The sequence below is a fragment of the Sitophilus oryzae genome, unplaced genomic scaffold (genome assembly GCF_002938485.1).
Source record: "Sitophilus oryzae breed Bouriz unplaced genomic scaffold, Soryzae_2.0 scaffold_1393_pilon_pilon, whole genome shotgun sequence".
Classification (NCBI taxonomy): Eukaryota; Metazoa; Arthropoda; class Insecta; order Coleoptera; family Curculionidae; genus Sitophilus; species Sitophilus oryzae.
The window spans coordinates 3,000,167-3,025,631 of NW_022146052.1; the positions used below are offsets into that span (position 1 = coordinate 3,000,167).

At 31.9% G+C, this 25,465-nt stretch overlaps 1 protein-coding gene across 5 annotated transcripts in view; it reads right to left on the bottom strand.

The window, feature by feature from the left end:
* Positions 1–25,465, bottom strand: part of LOC115875649 (facilitated trehalose transporter Tret1-like) — an 82,691-nt gene that overhangs the window by 6,844 nt on the left and 50,382 nt on the right. For all 5 annotated transcript variants that reach the window (XM_030891163.1, XM_030891165.1, XM_030891164.1 and 2 more), the window contains one exon: positions 3,544–3,823. In XM_030891163.1, the coding sequence (XP_030747023.1) occupies positions 3,544–3,823 (280 nt within the window). The remainder of the gene's footprint in view (positions 1–3,543; positions 3,824–25,465) is intronic.

Consider the following 25,465-nt stretch of genomic DNA (forward strand, 5'->3'; position numbering starts at 1 on the left):
TTTCCTAGGCTCCTTGATTAAAAATTAGTGTTTTTAATACATCCATGGCACTCTAGATTGAAATTTAAAATATAATTTTGTTTTAAGCGAAAGTGTCAAAGGTTGATACATAATAAGTCATATTATTCAGAGTGTCATTTTCTATAGAATAAAGCATATAAAAACTAAAATATATGGGAAACTGAAATTGAGATCTTTGAAAGGACTTTTTCACCGCAACCAGTTATACACAAATGTGTTAGTTCCGTGACGAACCACCGGTTGCGCTTAAGGCGAAAATATTTAGGCAGTTCAAATCAAATCAAGTCAGTTCTAATCAATTCGAATCAAATAATATGCACCGTCAAAAATCGAAAAAAGTTTTACTGACATTTTAGTGATTGTTTAAACTTTTTATTAAAAACAATGATGGAATCAGGCCGTAAACCCTTTCACGAGCCCTTTCATAAGTATGTTTTGCCGGTGCGGGCGTGCATGGATTTGTTTTCCAAAAGACATACATTCTCGAAGAACGATCCTACATTATTCCAAATGTGATATCAAGTGCGAAACCTTAGAATGGAAAATACAACACAGCAAGATATTTAAAAGTTTTATAGAGTTTGTGATTTACAGTTTTGTAATCAAGATTACGTACCTGGAATAAAAAGAGGTTTAGAAGTTAATTCTCTTCCAAGTGACTTTTTATATACACCAGTTCATATGGGTAAGTATATGCATTTAGTTAAATAAAGAACGTTTTCAGATATTTTGATCTAATAAAATTAAAATAATCTTTTAGATGATCAACCTACTGGTAATTTGGTGTCCAGTGATGTCGATCCAGGTACAAACCCTGTATTTAAAGACAAACATTTGTTGTAGAACTTGTTGGTGGACCACTCTCTAATTGGAATTAGACTTGTACTGTTACCTGAGAAAAGCAGTAACTGAAAAGGGTAGGTAGGCTTCGGTGAACTATCCTGACACACGATTTTTCTTAGAAAATGAAGTTTATGTTACCTTAAAATTAATTTCTTGGAATCTTTGACTAAAATCTGATGCGGAAAAACACGTTTCACATAAAAAATATTCCTAAAAACGTTTTTATTTGATTTTTATAGCAAAATCCATAACCGATAATGAAAAAGTCGCGGACTTATTTATACCCGTTTCTATGTCTACGCTGACAGTAGTAGTGAAGGTCAAATTTTGACAAATATTGAGAATTGATACATGGTTGTCAGATCAGCTAGTAAATTATCCGGAATTTCATGCATTTTTTTAAAACTGTTTTTATTTATTTAGAGTTGTTGGTACAAGCGATCAAAATACGCCGTAGACGGATTTTGATTGCGTTGGTTAGTCTTTGGTGTGATTTTTTTTGTATTTATAGATTGCACTCTGTTTTTATTTATTAAAACTGTTTTTATTTTTTTAATTTATTTAGAGCTGTTGGTCCAAAGCAATTGCGTTGGTTAGTCTTTGGTGTGAGTTTAACTAGTACAAAATTATTAAAAATGACTATTTATTTAAAATAAGAATAGAAAACAAAAAAAGAAAATTCAATGAAACTGACAACATTGCTTTTTATTCTGTCGCTATCATGTCAAATCAAGCGTTAAAATTCTCCATAACGTCAAATATGTGCCAAAAATTACTAAAATCAAATTAAAATATTTTAAAATTCTGCGCATAATCTCCATTTATTTTTATTTAAAACTACTACTAAAAATGGTTACTTTATGATAAAAAAAAGAAAAATGCAAAATTCGTGTGTCAGGATAGTTCACCGGACCCGGGTAGGTACCTACACCGTGGGCCAAATTAAAATCGCAAAATATTCAGTAATGAAGATCAACATTATTTAAAAAAAAATATCATATCAACTTTATAACAAAAAATATTTTAATTGAGCTGCAAATAAACAAGTTATGGCACAGAGGTAAGATCTTTCTCTTGTAAGACCTCTTTTAAGAATTTAACCCAGGCAGTTGTTTACACCCAAGTTAGGTAAGAAATAAAAAATATAATAAGTGGACCATACTACTCAAAAATGTAAATTTGCTTTATTAGCAATTGTTTTTGAATCCTGCTTATTAAAAGGCATATGAAGCACCATAATATATTTCTTATGAAAAATGATGCCTGTGTCAGCTTAAAGACTAAGATAAAAAATTCATAGCCAATTTCTGTTGAGATTTTAGAGCCCTTCAACGGCATCAAATTTTTGATTTTTTCATTATATAAACCATACTCGAGGTTTTTTTGATGTGACATAATTATACATATTTATTTGTTTCAGATCGCAAGCATAACAAAGGAATCGTAAACTTTATATATTATATATAACGTATCATTTCAGTTTCCTATATATTTTAGTTTGTATATGAGAATAAAGTAAAAAAATACTGAGGGTGTCGTTTAAAAATCAAAAGCTGTAGTCATTTCCGGTGAAATAGGAAGTGACAGAAAACAGTTGAATACGTCAATCAGTCCTAATGTATGTCATATACTAACATACCAAATCTCGTTTTTTTAATCTGAAAAAAAAAAGTTATAGGGGTGAGCCACTTTTGAGGTGCACCCGGTAGGTATGGCTTTTGGTAAAAAAAGTGAAGTTTTAAGCAAAATTACTTTTTTATACCTAATATATTTTAACTTCTTTATGAGTTTAAGTATTGCACATAACGGTTATACAACAAATTCTTTTTCTGTATTCGAGAAAATATATTTTTAATTCTTATGTTCACAAAATTAACATTCTAACTAATTCATAGTTTCCTTTTTAATAAATTAATTCTGGTATAGCGATAAATAATATTTCCTCACGATTTTTTTATTGTTTCACTTGTAACCTTTTTAGATTTTTGATTATATAGGATGAGTCTTAAATAAGTGCAAATACTTTTAGGGCTGGTAGATCTTGATAAAAGAAACATATTTTCTCTTTATCATTTTTTAAATAAGTCCGAAATAATCGAGATATTTTACTTTGGATATTTAAAAAAAATGATTTTTCGCTTAAATTTTGAAAAAAACTGAGGATATGTTTTTTAACTAAAAATTAAAACAATTTCCAAAATATTTTTCAAAAAATTCCAAATTTTCAATTTTTTTTTCTTAACTTTTTGATCGTCAAAATGTTTGATCTAGTAACAAAAACATAATAATATTGTCTATGAATATATTTTGTATGTTATTTTTGGACAAAAGATTCTTATATGTCGGACAAATGATTTATTGAACCATCATTTACAAAAGCCAAGCATTTCAAACCGCAATAATGTATAAGCGAAAGTATACATTATTTTTTTATGGTTTGAGTGTTATTGTTTAAAAACAATTTTCAATTTTAAATCTATTGAGAAAGCTACACCAAATATTAGAAAAGTCATCTTTATTTTCGTTTTGAAATATTTCTTAGATTGATTCTTACTAAGTATAATAATTCTATTGTTGTTCCTTAAAAAAGATCAAAATGTGACCGAAACGTTGGAAAGTTATCAACTGAATTGTTCTACCAAGAAAAAGTAAACTATAAATTATATTATATAACATTACCTAGCTATATACAAATAAATAACGTCGTCGGCGATTCCAATGAGAATCCAGGCTATCAGCGATATAATGGCAGCAAGTAAAATGGACCATTTTCTTCCCAATCTGTCCACACAATAAATAGTAACTGGAAGACCCGCTAGACCGCCAATCAGATAAATGGATTCTAACCAGGTGACGTCGCTGTGTGATATTTTGATGTGGCTATCCTCTTTTTCGAGGATCGGCATGAATGGGGCGGACCAACCATAGTGCATGCCATCGGAAATAGCTCCAATAGTACCTAGAAAAAAAGAATGAATATAGTAAGGTTGCATATACCTAATGGAAAATCCATATTTCTATAGAAATATGGACGTTTTATAAACGGAAAATTATACAGGGCGGGCCAAACTGAATTCAGGAAACTTCTGCAAGATTTCTGCTGATGAAAATAATAATTAAAAAAGTTGGTATAAATGTATGTCCTAAAATGCTTCGTTTTGGATAAACAAATATATATATTTCATTTTTATTTTTGGGTTTTCTAAATAATTTTTAAACTAACATCGATATTTGGATAAAAATTGGCAGATATCTATTGTTTTTTTCACATGATAATTTTGATGAATTGATTCTATTACAATAGGACTATTACTTGTAGGGAACGCCACCTACACATTTATAAACTGTTTTAAAGATTAATAACTTTTCGTCCAATTCTGTATAAAACTTTTTCTTCTGACATTGCTATACTCTACGAGTATACAGAGCGTCGGCTATCTCTCGCATGTATTTCTGCATGTGATGTGTGTCATCAGTGTTTCACAAGTACATGGGACCGAATCCCAACGGCACTATTTGAGAGGCTGTACGAGGCAAATATTCTCAAGGTGGTTTGCCATTTCCTTCATTGAGGTGGCGGCTCGCTGGTCGCTCTATTTAGGTAAATTAATATTTTTGTTTAAATAAATAAAGCGACCGTACTGGCTGAGGATCGAACCCAGTACTATCCCATCTCTCGCACCGCAGATTGACACACTATTGCTTGCGCTACGGCCGAGGCCGGCCGCAATGTATAATACTACTGAGTGAAAAAATATACATTTTTGTAATTTTCTACTTAAAAAAGATGTCTTCGTAAAAATCGCTACAAGCAACCTTTCTCAAGATATTTAGAATAGAAATAGTTTAGAATTTTTAGAATATATGTCATTATTGACAATAATAAACATGTTGAGTAGATAGTTATATGACCGAAATAAGGAATTTCGGAACTTTTTCTATTTTCTACTTTCTATTTTTTAAAATTTTCTTGGAAAATTATGATAAAACAGTTTCTGTTGAAACAAAAAAACATTTTAAAATTTATTATTTCAGTCTAATAGACTATCTTGTGAACATGTTTAATTTATGGAAATTATCACATGTATTGAGTATTTCGATTACAAATATCTGGAGAAACATTACTCGTAGCTATTTATACCTTTTTTACCCTTATTACTTTACCTTATTTTTACCCTTACTTATTATTTTTTACTCGGTAGTGTAATACAAGTACGGACGAATAGTGATTACCTTTCAAAACAATTAAAAACATGCATCAGGTTGCGTCCCCTACAAATAGAAGCATATTGACGTCGAAATCAAAAAACATCCAGACACTTATTTTTATCCAAATATCGATGTTAGTTCAGAAATTATTTGGAAAAAATCTAAATAAAAAAGAAGTTTATACATCCTGTATTTCCGAAAAAGAAAAAAAAATTATACGAACCTTTTCACATATATTTTATTTGTTTTATCTGTAGAATATTCTACCGAAATTTTCCGAAAACAATTTGGACCTCCTATATATTATTATTAAATATTTGTGAAAAATTATTAAAATAAATTATTATACATTTTGTTAATATATTTTTTAATTATAGGACATCATAAATAATTAACCATTAAACTGTTTGACAACTTGATACTAATCTAGGAGTATTCTAGACTCTAAACTCACTCCGAAATACCTGGAATTATTACAAATATAAATAAATATTTTTAAAAATCTAAATAAACCGTTACTTCTAAGCAGTCTTTAGAAACGGCTTCACTACGATTGATGATATACATACACTAAGAGAAACTATCAGCCGAACAAAAGAATACGAACTTCCACTAGCCATAGCCTTTGTAGACTTTGAGAAGGCTTTCAACTCGATATATCCTAAGGCAATAATAGAAGCGAAACAAGGTAGTGACAGGCCTTATATAGAAACCCTCCCCAATATAAGCAAAGAACCCAAACCAAGAATAATGATATATAAAACAACCCCAGAGTTCCCAATTGGCAAAGGAGTATGAGAGGGTACACGGTATCCCAAAGCTGTTTACAACAACATCAGAAGAAATCGATCGTCAACTGGACTGGACCAACAAAGGGTTAAAAATAGATGGAGAATAACTTAATCATCTAAGATTCGCTGATGACATGGTCCTAATTGGCAATAGTCATGAAGAACTAAAAGCACAAATTAATGAACTACAGCCAGAATGACTTATGCATGCGAAATTTGGACATTTAAACTGGATATCATAAGGAAACTGCAGATCGCATAATACTCAATGGAATGAAATATGCTGGGAATAACCAAGAGAGACCATAAAAAAACAGGGTGGGTACGACAAAAGACCCAGATAATAGATCCACAGAGTCAAATCTCTCAAATGGCAAAGCGCAGGACACCTGGCAAGAAGAAGAGACAACAGATGAACCACAAAAATTACAGAATGGTACCCAAGAGGAATTAAGAGACCTAAAGGAAGACCGAATCTGAGATGGGACCATGATATTAGGAAATTAGCAGGGATTACTTGGGCCCGCATAGCCCATATAATAGGAATGATTGAATAAGCTGAAAATGATGATGATGATGATGACTTTTTTTTTATATTTTTGTTTATTATTTTTAATTTTACCGTTTCATCTACTGCACCTATATTCTAAAGCCATGATTATGTTGGAACTGTAATAAAAGATGCAACATTTTATTGAAGCAAATGTAACAACGAAATAAAATGTTTATTTATACAAAAAAAGCGTCGAATCACTTGTGTACAAATAGATCCATTTTATTATGTTGCTTCGCGTTTACTATTTATTACAATTTCAAAATGATCGTGTTCCTAGACATGCCGGAGGCAGAGCACCAGTTTCGATCAACTCAAAATATGATCTTTATGAAACTCTGCCACCATCACTAGCACCATCACCATTAACATTATCTCACAGGTCTGTTGACTGTGGCCAAAAGCAAGGGCCACAATGTAATTATTGTAAAAATTAGGAAAAAATGTTAGTGTCTTCTTCAAAAGCGAATATCTCCAACAAAAATAAAGCAATTGAGATGAACTAAAAACCAAACTATCGAGAAAGAATATACTAACCTGATAAAATTATTTTTAAATTCCTTGCTATCTTAACATATTCTACTGACTGTTTCAAATTTTAACCAAAATATCAACATTTCGTTTTCCCTCGACTGATGTGAACTTTCTTTTTTAATTTAGAAAGGGATACAAAAAAGTAACATAATTTAGCTACATACTGCTTTAAAAATCATCAAAATCGGCCAACTAGAATAAAATATATTAAACTTTAAATTACATCGATATTTCAAGGTGCCCGTTTTTCGTGCCGTTGAGTGTATTTCCTGAAAGTTTTATAGAAACGCAGTCTATTTGGGAATTTTTACAACTGAAACATAAACTGCAGAATTTTTATGGCGAATCGTATTTGAATGTTTTCCAAGCGAGTGCAACTGCACGTCAATTGTTTTTGTAAATTACAAGAGGTAAATAAGAATCTATCATTTTCAGAGCTTTTGTAAACCTAAAAAAAAATCTGTGTTTTTTTTCTCATAATTATCTGCAAATCATTATTGAAACACGCAATTTTACGAAATTGATAAGTAATGAAACAAATATCACATGTAGCCAAGAAAATATAAGGTGTTTTTTGATAACGTGTTATAAAAAGCTTCTATAGGGCAAAAATAATATGTTCTGATAATAATTCACTAAACAGGGATATAAACCACATCAAAAATACATTAATAAAAAACGACTATCCACCATCTTTTATTAACAAAACATTAAACGAAATACAAACCGTGAATCATAGGCAGAATACACACTATGATAATAATACAGAATATATTATACAACCTAAAATTCCATACATGCGAGACGTTTCGGAAAAAATAAGAAAGATAGGAAAACAGTATAACATAGGAACATGTTTCAAAATACAAAATACTGTTATATTCAGTTTAACCAATGAACACTAGACAACAAACAAAAAATGTAATATAAATAATACAATGTGAATATAATAAATTTTATATTGGTGAAACATCTAACCTTTAAATGTTGGAATTAAAGAACAAAGAATATTTAAGAAAGGGCGATTTTCACAAATTTAAGATTTGTCAGCATTCATGGGCCACAGGGCAAAGAGTAGATTTTATTTTTTTTTAATTATTTTATTAGGAAATAGAATGATTGATCAAATAATGTATCTTGAAAAATACATTGATCGTCAACTAAAGTTTTAATTTCATCTCTTAAACAAATAATTCCTAATTTTCTTATATATTATTAGGAAAAGAAATAGCGTCAGTTATGATATTCTATAGTGGGGCTTTTATTCTTAATAAATATGAACGTGGATAATATACAATATTTTTTTTTTAAATCGATAACGAAAAAATGTAGATGTCAAATTTAGAGAACTAGATGCCAATTAAAAGAAAATGTTTTTCTGTTTGATGGCCATTTTAAGGGTCACGCTGCGCCTTATCCTTATAGTTTCTGCGCAACTGTACCACTGCGGATCTCGCCAACGTGTTTCTCTAAAATTGACCCGACTGCAGCTTACTTTGCAGTTCTAGTGTGTACTCTTTTATTACCCCAATTTCTGCCATAACTAGCATTTATACGATCAAGATCTTCAAATGCTTAGTTTCGGATATACAGGGTGTAGAATTTACATTTTTATTTAAATTTTTTCAAAATAACTTATGAAGTAACGTCAATATTTGTATGAGAATTGGGTCTGAGAGTTTTTTGACATAAGAAATTTGATTTTGATGTCAATATGACTCCTTATTGTAGAGGGAGACATGATTTAACTGCTTTGACGAGTAATAACTTTTCGTCCGTATCTGTATAAAACTACTGAGTAGTAAATATACATTTACGACGTTTTTTTACGTAAAAAAGGTCTCTTGGTAAAAATCGCTACGAGTAATGGTTCTCGAGATCTTTGGAATCGAAATTATCAACATGTTGACTAAATAGTTATTAGACTGAAATCATAAATTTGAAATATTTTTGTGTTAAAAGTTCAACAGAAACTGTTTTATCTTCGTTTTTTTTGCAGAAAATTTTATGATGAAATAATTTGAAAAAATGAAAATTTCCCAAATTTATTATTTGTGTCAAGTAACATCTAGTCAACGTGTTTATTTTTTGTCAATAATGATATGTATTGACTATTTCCATTTTACATATCTTAAAAACTGTTGCTCGTAGCAATTTTTACCGAGAGACATTTTTTACGTAAAAAGTCACAGAAATGAATATTTTTTTCACTCAGGTAGTTTTATAAAAATACAAAAAAATGTTATTATTCTTCAAAAGAGTTAAAACACATGTAGGTGACGTCCCCTACAAGTAAGAGTCATATGGACAGCAAAATCAAATTTCACATATCAAAATATTCCCAGACACCAATTTTCATCCAAATATTGAGGGTACTTCAAAAATAGTTTTGAAAAAATCGAAATAAAAATGAAACTTCTACATTCTGTATCTCCGAAACTAAGCATTTTAGCACACACATGTATACTTTTTTACTTATTCTTATCTACAGAATATGCTGCCAAAGTTTGCGGAATACGGTGTGTGGATATTTTTCTTCAATACAGTTTAATAGCCGTGATATTTAGCGCTTTATATAACGTTGTTAGATATGGAACTTAAGACATTTTACAAACAAAATATGACAAACCGATTTTTTGGCACTTAGAACATTATTTACTTCCTTAAGTCATCAATGTTGTTTTTTTTTGTTTCATTGAGACACATTACTTATTTTATCTAAGACCGTTTAGTTATAACGTTTTTACATCACTATTTTTTTAGTATTTCAGTTACGTTATGAGTTTCATAACACAACTAGTGATGTTATGAATCTATAACACAACTAGTTTTTATAATAATGAAAAACAACTAGGAACATCTAAATATATTAACTTTTCCGGCAATAATGATTCCGTGGCACGTACTGCGGCAACTTCTACATCTGAAGGGAGACTTTTGGAATCGTTCATCGTAATTTTTAAAATGATTTTTCTGGGCAAAAAGTGCTCGCGTGTACTTGGCAGGGCAAACTGACTTTTCAGAAAAAAATGTGACAAATGTCATAGTTAAAGGTGTTAAAGGTGGGCGACTAATAAACGAAAATTAAAACAGAATTTCTTATTTTTCGGTTGTAGATAAAACGTTGTACATGACACGTGCGCTTAAACATGATTACAACACTCGTGTGATTAGAATGACTCGGTCTACGACCTCGTCGTTCTAATCGTTCACACTCGTTGTTGTAATCATGTTCATAAACACACTTGTATTGTAAATAACTATAATCTACGACAATGTCATTATGACACATTTAACATTGTCATTTGGATGTCATTATGGCTTTCATAATAGCACTAGTGCTATTATGAATTCATAATAACACGCAAATTTTAAAATAAGAAACAAGCAAAGAAAGGTACCTAAATACGTTTATTTATTGTAAACATTAATTATAATATCAGTACAATTGGTTAAATTAATTCCAGACGATGACAGGTGAGTTGAATTTTTAGAAAGTAAATTTATTTCCTGAGTACTTGAACTTGTTGAAGACCCATCATTGCCAGAAATGTTACCCAAAATATTATATGACACTTTTTCCTTATTTTCTATATAGCTCTCGGCCACTGTGTTAGAGCGCCAACCACCATGTCTTTTAACAGTTAATAAATCCACACCTGAATCTGCAAGCAACGACGTGGAACGGACGATCTACGGAAACAATGTCCAGTGTATTGTTGTGGATTTGGAAGACTTAGGAACAATGCTATTTTATACGGCATTTTCCCTAAAGTATTAATGCCAACGGGTTGCTTAATATATTTTCCATTTCTGTACCCCACAAAAAATCGGGTATGCTCTGTGTTGCTTGGCCGCATAGCTATATATCTTCGAACCATTTCCACGATATTTATTCCTTCAACGTTCCCTTTCATTATAAAAAAACCTCGTGATATATTTGTTTTCGTAAATGGGATAATGACATGAATGCATTGTCCTTCATCTTTAACAACCAGCAGGCTCCCGCAAGTCCCACTATCAATGAAACTTTTGTCGGGAAATAAGTTTTATCATCAGCTTGCAACAAAACGTGTTATGTCTTCCTTTCTGAAAATTCTCGATTTTTTTGACCGAAATCCTTCCGATTTTCTTTTTAGAAATGCAATTAAATGGACGTACTTACTAATATCTGTATTTTTCTTCACTGATATAACTGAACGTAGCATGGAATAATATACCCAAAGTGATGAAGCCTTCCTATGTTTTGAAAGATATTCAGAATATGCCAGGAGAACCTTTTCGTTACTACTATTCTTGATTTCTTTCCCTTTACACCAATTTTCAAGTTTTACCTAGGCTTACTCGTACGTTTGTCTTGATTTTTCGGGAAGTAGGGAACCGACAACTTTTTGCGCAATGCCTTCAATATCCAAAGGGGCACTTTCAGAATCAGAATCACCCATACTAATATTATTTTTTGCTTTTTGCTAAAACTGAACGTTTAACACAAAATTGAACATCAATAATTGAGTTGTCAAAGTCAAAATGGAAACAATCAACAAGCACGGTTACCACGGCGTCGACTAATATGGGCAACTGATAATTTTGAATTTTAATTTTTATGAGGATATCTCTGATATTTTAAATTAAATCAAATCTCTTTGGATCGTCCCTCGTGTCGCGTCGTAGATTAAATTTTGAATGATACACGTTCGATACGAACTTTTTGATGATGATGTTCGTATCGAACTTGTATCATTAATAACTATTAAAATCATACAGCACTAATAAGATAAAGTTCATTTGATAGGAAGAGGCCCAAGTGTCAAAACATTCATTAAAAACATTCCCATTAACATTGACTACATTTAATGGAAGCCGTAATTAACCAGATGTCAGTTCGATCGAACAACAGTCGCTGTCGGTACAAGTTTTGTATTGTTCATTCCGATTAAGAACAATTTAATAGCTCTCTTCCTAAATTAACGCCAATTTGTTGGAGAACATAAATTATTTGGTAGTTGATAACTCTGAATGGCTCTGTTTATCTATTCCAGTGGAATAATTAAAATGACAGAACTTTTCCTGTTATACTCGATTCCCTCATTTCAGTTTCAACACAAATACTAACTGGAAAACTGCCGGTTAAACAAATTTGCCTGTAAAAATTAGATGATTGAAATAATACTTCTGTTTTTAACTATATTATATATTTTGATGTGTTTTATTTTCGTGAATATATATAATTTCTAGAAGAGTTTATGATAAATATAACTTAATATATTACTATTTTATCTACGCGAGGTTAAATAACACAAGAAAATAAAAGGATTTCATTGTCTTTATTTATTTTGATTAACTTTCGGTCAGAAGGATCACTGACCGTTATCAAGATTAAACTAAACTAATTTCTAAAACTACTAAGCTTTTAAAATGTTTAAAAAGTTGGGTGCAGTAAATCGTGAGGTTGTCCACGTCGAATGCCTGCATTGGAGCATTTTTTCAGTGGTTGCCATATCGTAGGTATTTCGGTACTAGGATTGCTAAAAATGTTATTGCTTGCTATAATGACGGCTTCTTTAAATTTAAGCGTTTTTCAATGAGGTTTCCTGTGGACTCAAGCTTCCGACCACTTAATTTTGTGCAGTTTTGTCCAAACACGGTCCGCAATACCTGACTTCAATTGTTTCACATTTTTGTACATATTTTTTTGTGTTCGCTAAGTCGTACATTTATAAGACTCTCCAGTATTAGGCAAGACTCACCGAATCCATAAGGTACCTGGTCGATTCACTCTTTTTCTTGTTTCAAAGATTCAGGCCTTGTTTTTGTTAGGACACTTCCTACAGATCTTCGATCCAGATTTGAAGATACACATGCGTGCATAGAAATCGGCCCAAGGCAAACTTTTGAAGTTAACTATATATTTTTTAGAATATATTTGTCAGATTAAGAAAAAATATATACTGTTTGAAAGACAATTTTATATTATTTGAAAAGAGTTTAGAGATATTAATTTGTATTTCGGTTAATTTGGATTAAAATTATTAAATTAATGCATGAAACAAATTATCGTTTTTTATTACTAAGATGTATGCCATTATTTATTTATTTATTGATTGACAATTAACTAAAATAAATTTTCAATAATGGGTATGACCCCCTCTTGCTCTTACAACATCTCTCATGCAGTTTAGCATATATTTAATCAAGTTTAATATTGTTGCTTGCGGTATGTTAAGCCACTCTCCTTATACTGCAACAATGAGCTCTGGGATAAAGGTTGGGGCTCTTTGTCTAGTACGAATTCTTCCTTTTAGCTCATCCGATAAATGTTCTATCGTGTTTAAGTCTGGACTGCATGCTGGCCATTCCATAACCCGAAAACCGACTTTTGAAATGTAATCGTGTACGATTCTTGATGTGTGTGATCTCGCATTGTCATGCATAAAAGTGAATTCGTTTCCAATATAGTCGAAGTAAGGTACCACATGAACTGCTAAAATATCCACAATATACCTAGCACCAGTTAGACCTCCTCTCCCGTGCCGACGGTCGCCCCAACGAATAAAAACTGGGTCGGTTCGTGCAGTCATAGAAATTGCACCCCAGATCATGCAGGAACCACCTCCATAAGCAATCCGCTCCTCAATGCAGCATTCTACGAATCGCTCATCTCGCCTCTGGAACACTTTTCTTCTTCGGTCGCTACAATAGAGGCATATCCTGGTCTCATCTGAGAATGAAACACATTCCCATTGTTCTAGTGGCCAATTCAGATGTTCCGTGCAAAAGGCAGGCGTGTTTGACGATGAGCTATGGTAAGTTTTGGACCAATTGCGGGTGTTTTGGGGGTCATGTTACTTTTCTTCAATCTTCGTCTTACTGTCCTCTGACTAACAGTCACTCCTCGTGTTTCACGGAGCTGTTGTTGCACCTGAATAGCATTAAGATGCCGATTTCTTAATATTGTTGACACAATAAAGCGGTCATCACGATCCGTTGTATATATCTTTCCACCAGTTCCAGGTCGTCTACGAAAGGATCGAGTCTCCTCATGTCGTTCACACACTATTCGAACCGCTCCGCGTGTCATATGCAGTTGCCGAGCTACAGTTCTCTGTTTAAGTCCATTTTCAATTAAAGCAACTTTGTCAGCTTTTTTCCGTGATGTATGCATTAAATTGAAACACTAATCAAACAATGAAACACAACGAATCAAACAATGAAAGAACCATGTGCAAATTTCGATTACAAAGTAACAGTAAAGTAGTAATTGCAATATTTGATAACTTTTTTTATTATTATTGTCACCACAACACAAATGCCTTTAATTTGTTTACCCGTTGCTACGCATATAAACGATAAGTACTTTGGATAAATTTATACTCATATTAAAGCATGTTATATTGTCTTTGAAACAGCTTAATTTTTTTTCTTGGTCTGATAAATAGATTCTAAAAGACACAGTTAAAGTCAAAAGTTTACAGTGGGCCGATTTCTATGCACGCAAGTTTAGTTTTAATGTTATACTTTTTCGCATTCGCCTGATCTTTTCTAACGTTCCTAAACGAAAAAAGGTATTGCGGACCATGTTTGGTCAAAACAGCACAATATAAAGTGGTCCGAAGCTCGGGTTCTCTACAGGGAACCTCAATGAAAAAAAAAAACAGTGAACCTCATTGCAAATTTAAAGAAGTCTAGTTATCTAGAGCGCGATTTTTAAATTCATTGTTGCCAGCCATGAACATATTCTGGGTCGTGCTGCCTAACTGGAATTTAAATTTCGGCGCTGGGGATTCAGATGGTAGCTCTGCTGTAAAAAATCTCAAATTGCGCATTCAATCAACAAATCTCAAGTGCATTTATTTATTTATTTCCTGTCATTGTCATTCGTTTTGACGCTTTAGTTTTGTATTACGAGTTTTTGGTTTAAATAAATACCGTTGTGTTACTTTAAGTTTGAAAATATTTACTAGCAAACCTTGCAGTCGAACATTGTTCTTTTTAGAACCTATTTTAGTGCGAAGTGTATAAGACAGCTTAATAGACGTAAAAAACTCATCGCAACTTTATTAGAATATATTGAACGGGAAAGCGGTAGTAATGGCCCTTTATGTCTCTTAAGTGCTGTTAAGCAGATGAGTTTTATTGATATAAAACCAAACTGTTTATATACATATTTATAATTTATTTATTTTTGCTTTCTAAAATATTTTGATTAAAAGAAAATATATAAAAGTGGAAAACGCTGTGCCGGTCAAGGTTAATGGCGTGACTAAAAGTTTATTTGGTATGAACTGTATGTATATTTTTCGATCAATTCAATATCAGCATTATTGATGTTTATATTTTTGCCAATTACAAGATTTTTCATAATCATTATTTTGGCAAAAATAATTTCTAGGTCGATCGAAAGCCTGTATGCGGAATTATAGAGGAGAACTCCTATAAATAATGATCGAAGGGAAGATATAAGGCAGAAGAAGACCTTGAAGATGCAAGCATTCGTGGTTGAAAAAATAAGAGATTGGACTGGTCTATACTCACACGCACTGTTTTCAATTAATGTTTCGCCGAGATTGTTGGCAATCTTCATTGAAGATAGTACAAGAAGAAGAATAGATAGCCGAGGAGAGTTAGTGGGGGTTTGTCTGTTCTATTTCCCTTTTTTATGTTATATGGTGGTCGTTTCATGTCATTGGATTGGGATCGTGCTTGAATGCGCCTCGGATTGAAAAGCCGTTAGTATTTTCTATAATAAAAAAGATCTCCAGCTTTTAGCGCTTGTGCAATCACCTCTTCGGCTGCTTTTTTTTCTCATTTTTTACCTTAAATTTTCTGACTATAACATCATCATCTCATCACGCTATTAAACTTAAGTACATTGTTAAACATAAATAAAATAAAATATCAACATCAATCTATTATCAAAATTTTCTCCGGTCATAATTTTGTTTTATTCCCGCTTATGCCGAGTAGTTTTTATGTGTCTCTATATAATAAAACTCTGCAAATTGTCTGTCGCATCTCTGCAGCAAGGCGGCTCCCTCGTGTATGAAAAACTTGTTTATTTATGCCAGGGTTAGTGAATCGGGCTGGCACAACGTCTTGTAAAACGGAGATATTCGTCGCGGAATGCCTGGCTCCGACTAGTCACGAATGTCGCGTATCGATTGGCGGGATTTTCCCACCGATTAAAATCTTGGGTGTTATAATTCTTATTCAAAACAAACCAGTTGAACAAGTTTACTAGTACTTCAAAAATTATTGAATATTTAAAATCAGTTTCAGTTGGAGCGGATATTTCAGATTGCTTTTTTTTCACTGACGCTGTGGTTCTATACGTACAACTTCAAAGGAAGCTGTACGTATGTTACGTTGACCACAAAAAAGCTTTCGATGAAATACAGCACGACAAATTAATAGAAGTTCTCACTGAAGTAGGCTTGGATGAGAGAGATATTATCATTATAAGAAACACATACTGGAATCACAAAGGTTGTGTCAGAACAGAAAAAGAAAATACAAGATACGTAGACATACAAAGAGGTGTTAGACAGGGATGCATATTAACACCATTATTGTTTAACGTATATGCCGCATATATAATCCGAAAGTCTCTTCAAAATTGTCCAGAAGATGCTAAAATAAATGGAAAAATTAAAAACAATATAAGATATGCAGACGACACAGAGATATTAGTGAGAATTCGAAGACCTTGCAAACCCTAATGGACAAACTGATAGAATAAAATATCAGGATGAGTCTAAAGATTAACACCGTCAAGATAAAAAACTATGATTTTCAACAGACATCCGCAAGACAAGGAAAACACCGACATAATGATAAACGGCGTCCAGCTTGAAACCACGCAGAGATATCTTTACTTCGACAGGGAATTAAACAGCCAACTAGACCACTCTAAGGAAATCAGAAAAAGGATTGAAATAGCTAGGGCTGGATTCCTCAACATGCGGAAGTTCTTATGCCATCCGAAATTAGCTATACCAACGAGCCTAAGAATATTAAAAAGTTATATATAGCCCCTGTTTCAATATGGATGCGAAACGTAGACGCTAAAACAAAAAGACGCCTTAATGCTTTTGAAATGTGGATGTATCGTCGGATGCTGAGGATAAGTTGGACCTCGGGAACAACAAACTGTGAAGTTTTAAACAAAATGAAAACTCGTGCACATCTAACAGGCACAATTATAATCAAAAAGACTTCCTACCTTGGACACATAATGCGGCATTCAAAATATGAAGAAATACAGCTGATAATAGAAGGAAAAATCGATTGAAAACGTGGCATAGGGAGGAAAAAGAAGTCATGGCTACGTAACATAAGAGATTGGACCCACACCAACGGAAACACCCTTATTCATCAAGCTCTGGACAGAGAGTCATATGCCATATTAATCGCCAGTCTCAACAGAGAATGCACCTAGGAGGAGGAGGAGGTGTAAAAAAACGTAGCTGTGTTAAAAAACATTGCCCTATGAGGTAGTTAATCTGGAAATATTCTATAACAGTCTGTTTCGTAGGTTGTGGTAAATTTCAAGGAACAAGGTCAAGTTAAAAGTATATCCTAAAGTTTTGAGTTGTGCGCAGTAATTTTTCTTCTTATTTTTTTTCATCTAATAGAAGATAATAAATAGTTTCTGAGACCAGTTATATAAAAATAATTTCATAAACTTTTTTTAAAATCTAATTTTTATTTTTATCTCTGTTATTCTATTATCCAACTATACTTAATTAAGTTATAAAAGAATTATGAAATAAATTATATAATATTTAATATACTGCTGCAAATAATGATGCAAATTATGTTGCAATATTAAATTATAGGTATTATTAAAGATACACGAAAATTGATGCAAATTTCAGGTGTAAATTTAATTTACGCCTAATTTTTATATCACATTTTAAAACTGTATCAGCTGTTTCGAATAATAGACAAACAAACACACGAGTACACCAAAAACTAATAAAACTACTTGGTATTTGGTAACTTGCTAATAAAAGTTTGTTATAAATAGTTATTTGATGAATAGTATATTTGATGACATATTAGGCTTAATAAATGGAACTATACAGGGTGCTACAAATTCGAGGTACGAGCATTGGTATCTCGGTAACCGTAATAGATACGAACATGGTTAAATTGGGGCAAAGTTGCGCTTTGGGATGTTCACCAAGATGCCACCAAAATTTCATCATTTAAAAATTTCAGGGATTGCTGAGTTTTTTGGAAAAACTGATTTTTTGGAAAATCAATTTTATTTTTTCCTGTCGTTACTTTTTAGAAAATCAAAAAACTAATTACAGATTCTTAGAGGCACTTTATTACGGCTATCTGATAATATTTTTAGATTTTCAAATTAGCTGATAATTTGTGAGATATAGAGACCAACTTATTTTTTTTTTAAATACGGACCTGCATTTTTTATTTCAGATTTTGAAAGAACTCGGTCTCCTGAGTACAATGATATGCCACACTTAATATTTTTTTTTCTTTTGACATTTGAAAACAATTTATTGAAACTAATTTCAAGTTTGGTCCTGTTTTTTTTTTAATATTTAATCTATTCATCGTTACAATATTGATTAGCATTCAAACTTAATGACGTGGAGTAAAACATTGAATACGGAAAATCAAATGCAATAAAATAATTAATACAAATATAATATAATATAAACAATAAAATCATTTTTCCGGAAGATGGATTGGAAATGGTAGAGTAGTATAATGTCCAGCGAGGTTTCTGGACCTATCGCCAAGTAGCTACATTACTGGACGTCATTTCTAAAAGTGAAATCAATAATTCATCTCAACATTTACAATAAAGACTACAAAATGCATTAGGAAGTATAAGAAGAAAGTTCAAAGTGCTATTAATAAAATTGAACGAAAAATAAATTGTTCAATAGGGAGGGTGGTAACCCTTTCGAACATCCAGAATATTAGAAACTAGTGTGTAGAAGATGATTTATTTATAATAACAACGATTAATGTTATGCATATTATTAGATCGTACACTGAGATTTCAAATTCACAATAAAAAAGTTAGAAATAGTATCTTTAAATTTCTGACCTGGATATTATTAATTTGAATCTTCCAATTGACTCGATTTTCCTTATTCAATGTTAATTAGCGCTGATCAGTATTGTTGCGATGAATATAATGAGATTAAATAATTTAAGAAACCAGAGTCGGACTTGAAATTATTGTAAATAATTAGTATGAATAAATAATTTACTGTAAAATCATCTGGTTTATAAATGTGTAAGGTGAATAGAATTATCTATATTCAATTATGATTAAACATTCAGCTTTTAAAGAAGGTCAATTCTTGCATTGAAGAACCTACATAATCTGTCATAGAATATTTAACATCTTGGTCATAAAACATAAGAAGATTTTTTAGAAAGGTAACGCATCATGGCATATTGAAACTCTTTTTTTGGAGTCTGAACTAGTAAGCATTATCTTGGACGCTTAAAAGTGATTTGATAATTTATCAATGCTAGGCAAATATTCAGATTTAGCTGATAAAAAGACTAATACCTAAATGTCTATGTCTTAATCAATAAAAAGCGTAAACGTTGATTTGACTTTTGATGTTATAGTTTATGTAAAGCGATATATCTCACCCATAAACATTGAGCCAGTTACACGCGAGCAAAAATCAATTAGAAAATGAAGAATTGCATCAAGTTATATATTTAGGTAAAGTGACCAGATATTTGTCGTTATGACGGACAGTCCCTTATTCAGATGCGATGACATCCCTAAGATTTGATTGATTGATCCGTCAATTGCATTGAATCAGTAATTCAATAGACATTTAAAAAATATTTTATTTTAGAAAAAAATAACGACTGTAAGGAAAATGATACTGCAATAGATATAAAACGGGTGGAGGCTTCAGCATTGTTCTTGGAAGATATTCTTTAGTATTAAAAATTATTAAACTTTATTTGCGTCTTACGGTGGCTAATGCTCCTGCAGAAAGTGTGCCTCTATCCAATTGTTCCTTATGGCTAAGGGCCGAGACTTTTATGAGAATACTTTTTGTTTGAGAAGATCTTTCCAGGCTAATATTTCTTCAGCTCAAAGGATAGCTGAGTGTAGGTGTAGACCCGTTGTTTGTCTGACTTAATCGATCCATCTTGTTGAGGATCGATCTCTACATCTTTTTCCTTGGACGTCACCAGTTAAATAAATTTTTCCATGTTGTCGGCAGAACTTCGAGCAATTTCTCCAAACTACTCGAGGATGCGTTTCAGGCAGATAGATAGCCGATAGTCAGGTGCTTATGTTATTGACAGATTAGTTCTTCTAGCTGTTCAATGTATTCTTGCCATATGTAGCACCATATTTCAAAATTGTCTGTCATGAGCCTTTCCAATAATTTGATTATCCAGGACTCCATTTCATAAAGAAATATTGAGAAGAAAACTGTATGCAGCAAATTATTTTTGTGTGGGTTGCAATTACTCTGCTCTGCCATATTCTTGTAAGACGCAGTGTGGCAGTTTTTACTAACTGTATTCTGCATCTAATTTCTATTTTTTATTCCTACTGATAGAAGATTTATAATTTCCACTGCATCAAATTTTTAAATTTAGTTTTTTTGTTAATTTTAACTAAGAAAAAAAATAATTTAATAACTTCTAGTATATTTTTATGTAAAATATACCACAACGTCTTCGCCTGTCATCGGCTGACCCAAAATCTGGCCACGTTAAATATATTACCATGAATTTTTCTACTATATACAATTTGCTAGAAAGCATCAGTTTAATAGTTGATATTATAATATACGATTTTCTGTCTTATCCTTATTAACTGCAGTAAAAAATGCTATTTCGTATCATCGAAAGTGCAGATTTTACACAAGAAAATACTCATATACAAACTAAACACAATATATTGTAAACAAAGGTAAAAGAGATTCAATAAAACGTATTGCTTTTTGGAAAGATGTACCTGCAGATGTACCTTCACCTGCCTATGAAAATATCGACAAAATCGGCTTAGCCGTTTAGAAGATTAGCCCAACAGAGAGACAAAGAAAACGTACGTATAGAAAGCTAAAAAACTATTTTTTTCAATTTTAGTCGCATGTAATTCCAAATATTAGCATAAATAATATAAAAATAACAGAGATTATTTTTCTTCATACCTTCCATGTATACCTCGATTAAATATTATCTATGTGGTAACACTATTCTAATTCTAATGGGTAACTACACCTATAATGATAAAAACAAACAAAATATTAGTTAAAAATTATTTCTTCAAATACACACGGATTCAATAAAACGTATTACTTTTTGGAAAGATGTACCTGCAGATGTACCTTCACCTGCCTATTAAAATATCGACAAAATCGGCTTAGCAGTTTAGAAGATTAGCCCAACAGAGAGACAAAGAAAACGTACGTATAGAAAGCTAAAAAAACTATTTTTTTTCAATTTTAGTCGCATGTAATTCCAAATATTAGCATAAATAATATAAAAATAACAGAGATTATTTTTCTTCATACCTTCCATGTATACCTCGATTAAATATTATCTATGTGGTAACACTATACTAATTCTAATGGGTAACTACACCTATAATGATAAAAACAAACAAAATATTAGATAAAAATTATTTCTTCAAATACACACAACTGTGGAAAATATGTATATAGATTCATAACAAACTAAAATAAAAACGTTGGGTAATAATCAATTTAGAAGAAAAGGAAGTAAATAGGAACTTCTCGATTAAGCAAATAGGAACTTCTCGATTAGTAAATAGGACTAGGAAATAAAAGTAGTAAAGATTTGGGAGAAGAGACTAGAAGACTAGACAGTTGAGGCAATTGCTTGGAGATATTTTCACCAGGGTTGAAATATTAATCTGATCCACTGCGACCTTTTCAGGTCTATTTTGGTCCTCTTCTGATCCTTAGATTGCAGTCTCCAGTCCTATCCTTTTATATTGAACCGTCCATATAGTTCTCTCTCTACGGCTTATCATTAACTATTACCAAGAGTCGCACATTTGCCAGGCTGTCGCACCGACATAACATGTGTTCTGTCGTTTCTTTTTAAAACAGAACCCGCACATGGTTTTGTCCGTCAATCCCATTAGCTTTAGATCCCTATTCAGCTTACTGTTAGTACAGTACTGTTGTTACACGCAGCTTTGACTGTTTTTCTGCCTTAGATTTTCAGATCTGTTTTGGTGAATTTTTGGCGAATTTTCTACTATGAACTTTTTCTCCTGTTTCTGCCCTGATTTCCCTCCATTCTAAACATTTTTTGGTCACCCATCGTTTTGTGGCCACTCTAGTGCCCGTTTATGCAACGCCGAATGTAGAAGGTTCTGGCATTGTATGGCAGTGATGAGCCTTGTTTGGCAATTTCACTTGAACATAAAGCAGCAAATATTAATTCGATTTTTAGAGAACTCTCTTTTTAGTTATAGCTCAATAGTTATAGCACAATAGGATTAAATAACTAAGTACCATGTTTTTTTTTATTATAATAGATTTTAATTAGACTTTTTTCTATTACGAGTTGAACGAGTTCTTTTTCTTGACAATATTAGGTTGACGTAATTACTTTGTTTTTGATTTCTTATTTATTAGTGTTAAGGCGGATTCTCACGACTCGTGTACTTGTACAAACATTGGTTATTCGTTAGTTAATGTAGTTTATCTACAGGGTGTAGTTTATGTAACATATGTATGTAGCTTTCAAATATAAAAGGTTTGAGGGGAGGTTATAATAAGTTGAAGCTTTAGAAAACACATAATGTATTTAAGAACACAGAAGAAATATGGCTTTAAATATAACCATTCACATCATATTGTTGAGACTCCTCATACAAAGCAAAATTATACATAAAATCAATAGGTAGTTTATTAACGTAATTTTCGGTTTTCATGTAGTTAATGAACGGGAAAAGACATAAAAACTACACGTAACTACAGTTAATCAGGTATATTACGTCTTAATTAACTACTTCCGAACCCTGGTGAGCACCGAGCTTTTTGCAAAAAAATGTTGTTTACAAAGATAGTATACTTGCATTGAAGAAGTGGATATTGGCAAGTACGCAAATATTGGCGTACTTGGTACACGAGTCGTGAGAATCCACCTTTATTTAAAATATCAATAAATAGTATTCGTTTTTTTTATTGAAACAAATACAGTTAAAACATGTTTAAAACAGAGTTTTACACATGTTTTAGCTGTGTATTAATAAACAGAGTTTTAAACATGTTTTAAACAAATATTTAAATCAAATTTAAAGCAAGTAGTGGTATTTTAAAGAAAATGCATAAGATGCGTATAAAATCAACTCCTCTATTTAATTATTTATCGTTCACATAAATATGACACTAACTCTTCTACGGTAGATCTTTCTATATTATTTAAACATAATAAACTAAATTGTAAAATACCTCAAAGTATATGTAATATAATATATTATGAACTACCTTTAATACAGAAAACGGACTAGCAGGGGCTTATAGAGGATTTACTTTAGGGGGGTCTAAATAAAAAGTAATAGAGAATATGCTTATTGGGGCGCCATATTCAACCCAATTTATAATGGTGCCAGATACTGCCCCTCCCCGGTATCCGCCACTGCAAACTAGTAACTACAGAGTCGTTGTGGTGAGTGGACAAGAATACTCTAGCAGCGCAGCAGAAAAAGTACTCTAAATGAAAAAGAGAAATAAGCAGCCAATAGAAGACTAGATGGCGCGACAATATATATACAGCGATATATATATAGAAATTTTGAAGATTTCGTTTTTGGATTCTGAGGCTCGTCGACGGCCTTGAAGCTCGGCTTAATATGCACAGTTGCCAGATTCAAGAAGACTTGAATTAGCTATCCTATTCTTTATTATTAATATAATGCAGTATGTGTTTCTTTCTATTCTTCTTTTCTTGTCAGATACACTTATATTAATTATTCCTTTGGCTATTAAAATAGTTTTAAGTATATTATTACAAAACATATACATTTTTAATATACACTATACCACAGAATATCTAGCTACGCAACAGAAGCCTCGTTACATGTATAAAATTGTAGGTAGCAAAAGGAGACAGGCTTTAAAAGTCTGTCTCCAAATCAGATATTTTGATGTGGTAGTTTCGCTACTACATAATAGAGGGCAATAAATTTAAAAGAAAACAGTTTTCTACAAACAAAATTTAAAAGAATTTTTGTGCAGGTATTTATGATGTGTAATTCATATCGTAATACTTCCTGATAAAACCTACTTTCAAATTTGCTACATCATTTAAACATATTAAAAATAGATCAGAGCTGTTTTTTCAGTTTGCCATGTTAGTTGGAATGAAATCTTATGAGCTAAATTACAATCACTTTCTGACGTTTGATTGTATAATTGAATTCTGAATTTTCATTGTAATTCGGCGACAATATAATAAGTATTGTTCTACTATTATGATACTACTTCCTGACGTTCGATTGTGGTATACCAAGTTCATATTATTATTGTATAATCGGGAAAAAACGGCGTTAGCGATAGCTATGAAATGAATATCACTGTCATTTTATATTTAAATTTATTTGGGAAATGTCATCGATCGTCCTTTTCCAGCCAACTGGACGCCGTTTTTTTTTCAGAAGCATATCAAGTGATACCATAATATAGTACTATATTACGATACATGGCGTTCGATTGGGCTTAAACTTGGTATACTATATCTTCAGTGACATTGGTGACTTAAACTTGGTATACTATATCTTCAGTGACATTGTAATATCATGGTACCATGGAGCATATATAGTGGTACCTTCTATAGTACCATATTTGATGACATAGCAATATTAGGTACATGGCGGCAATAGGGCTTAAACTTGGTATACTACGTATTTTCGGTGACATTGTAATATCATGGTACTATGATGCATATCATCTGGTACCATAATATAATTACCATATTATGTACATAATGGCGGTTCGGTTGGGCTTAAATTTGGGATACTACGTATCTTCGGTGATATGTAATATTATGGTACCATGGAGCATAATAAGAGGTACCATAATATAGTACCATATTACGATACCATTTCCTGGCGTTCGTTTGGACTTAAACTTGTTATACTGCGTATCTTCGGTTGTTGGCAATATGATATATTTTATAATGCATATAAAGTGGTACCTTAATATAGTACCATATTTTAATACCATTTCTTGGCGTTCGATTGAGTTCATATTTGATATATACTTGCGTATTTTTGATGACATTGCATTATTTATGGTACCATGAAGCATATCAACTGATACCATAATATAGTACTACTATTATGTACATGGCGTTCGTTTGGGCTTAAACTTGGGATACTACGTATTTTCGGTGACATTGTAATATGATGGTACTATGATGCATATAAAGTGGTACCTTAATATAGTACCATATTACGATATCATTTCCTGGCGTTCGATTGGGCTCAAACTTGGAATACTACGTATCTTGT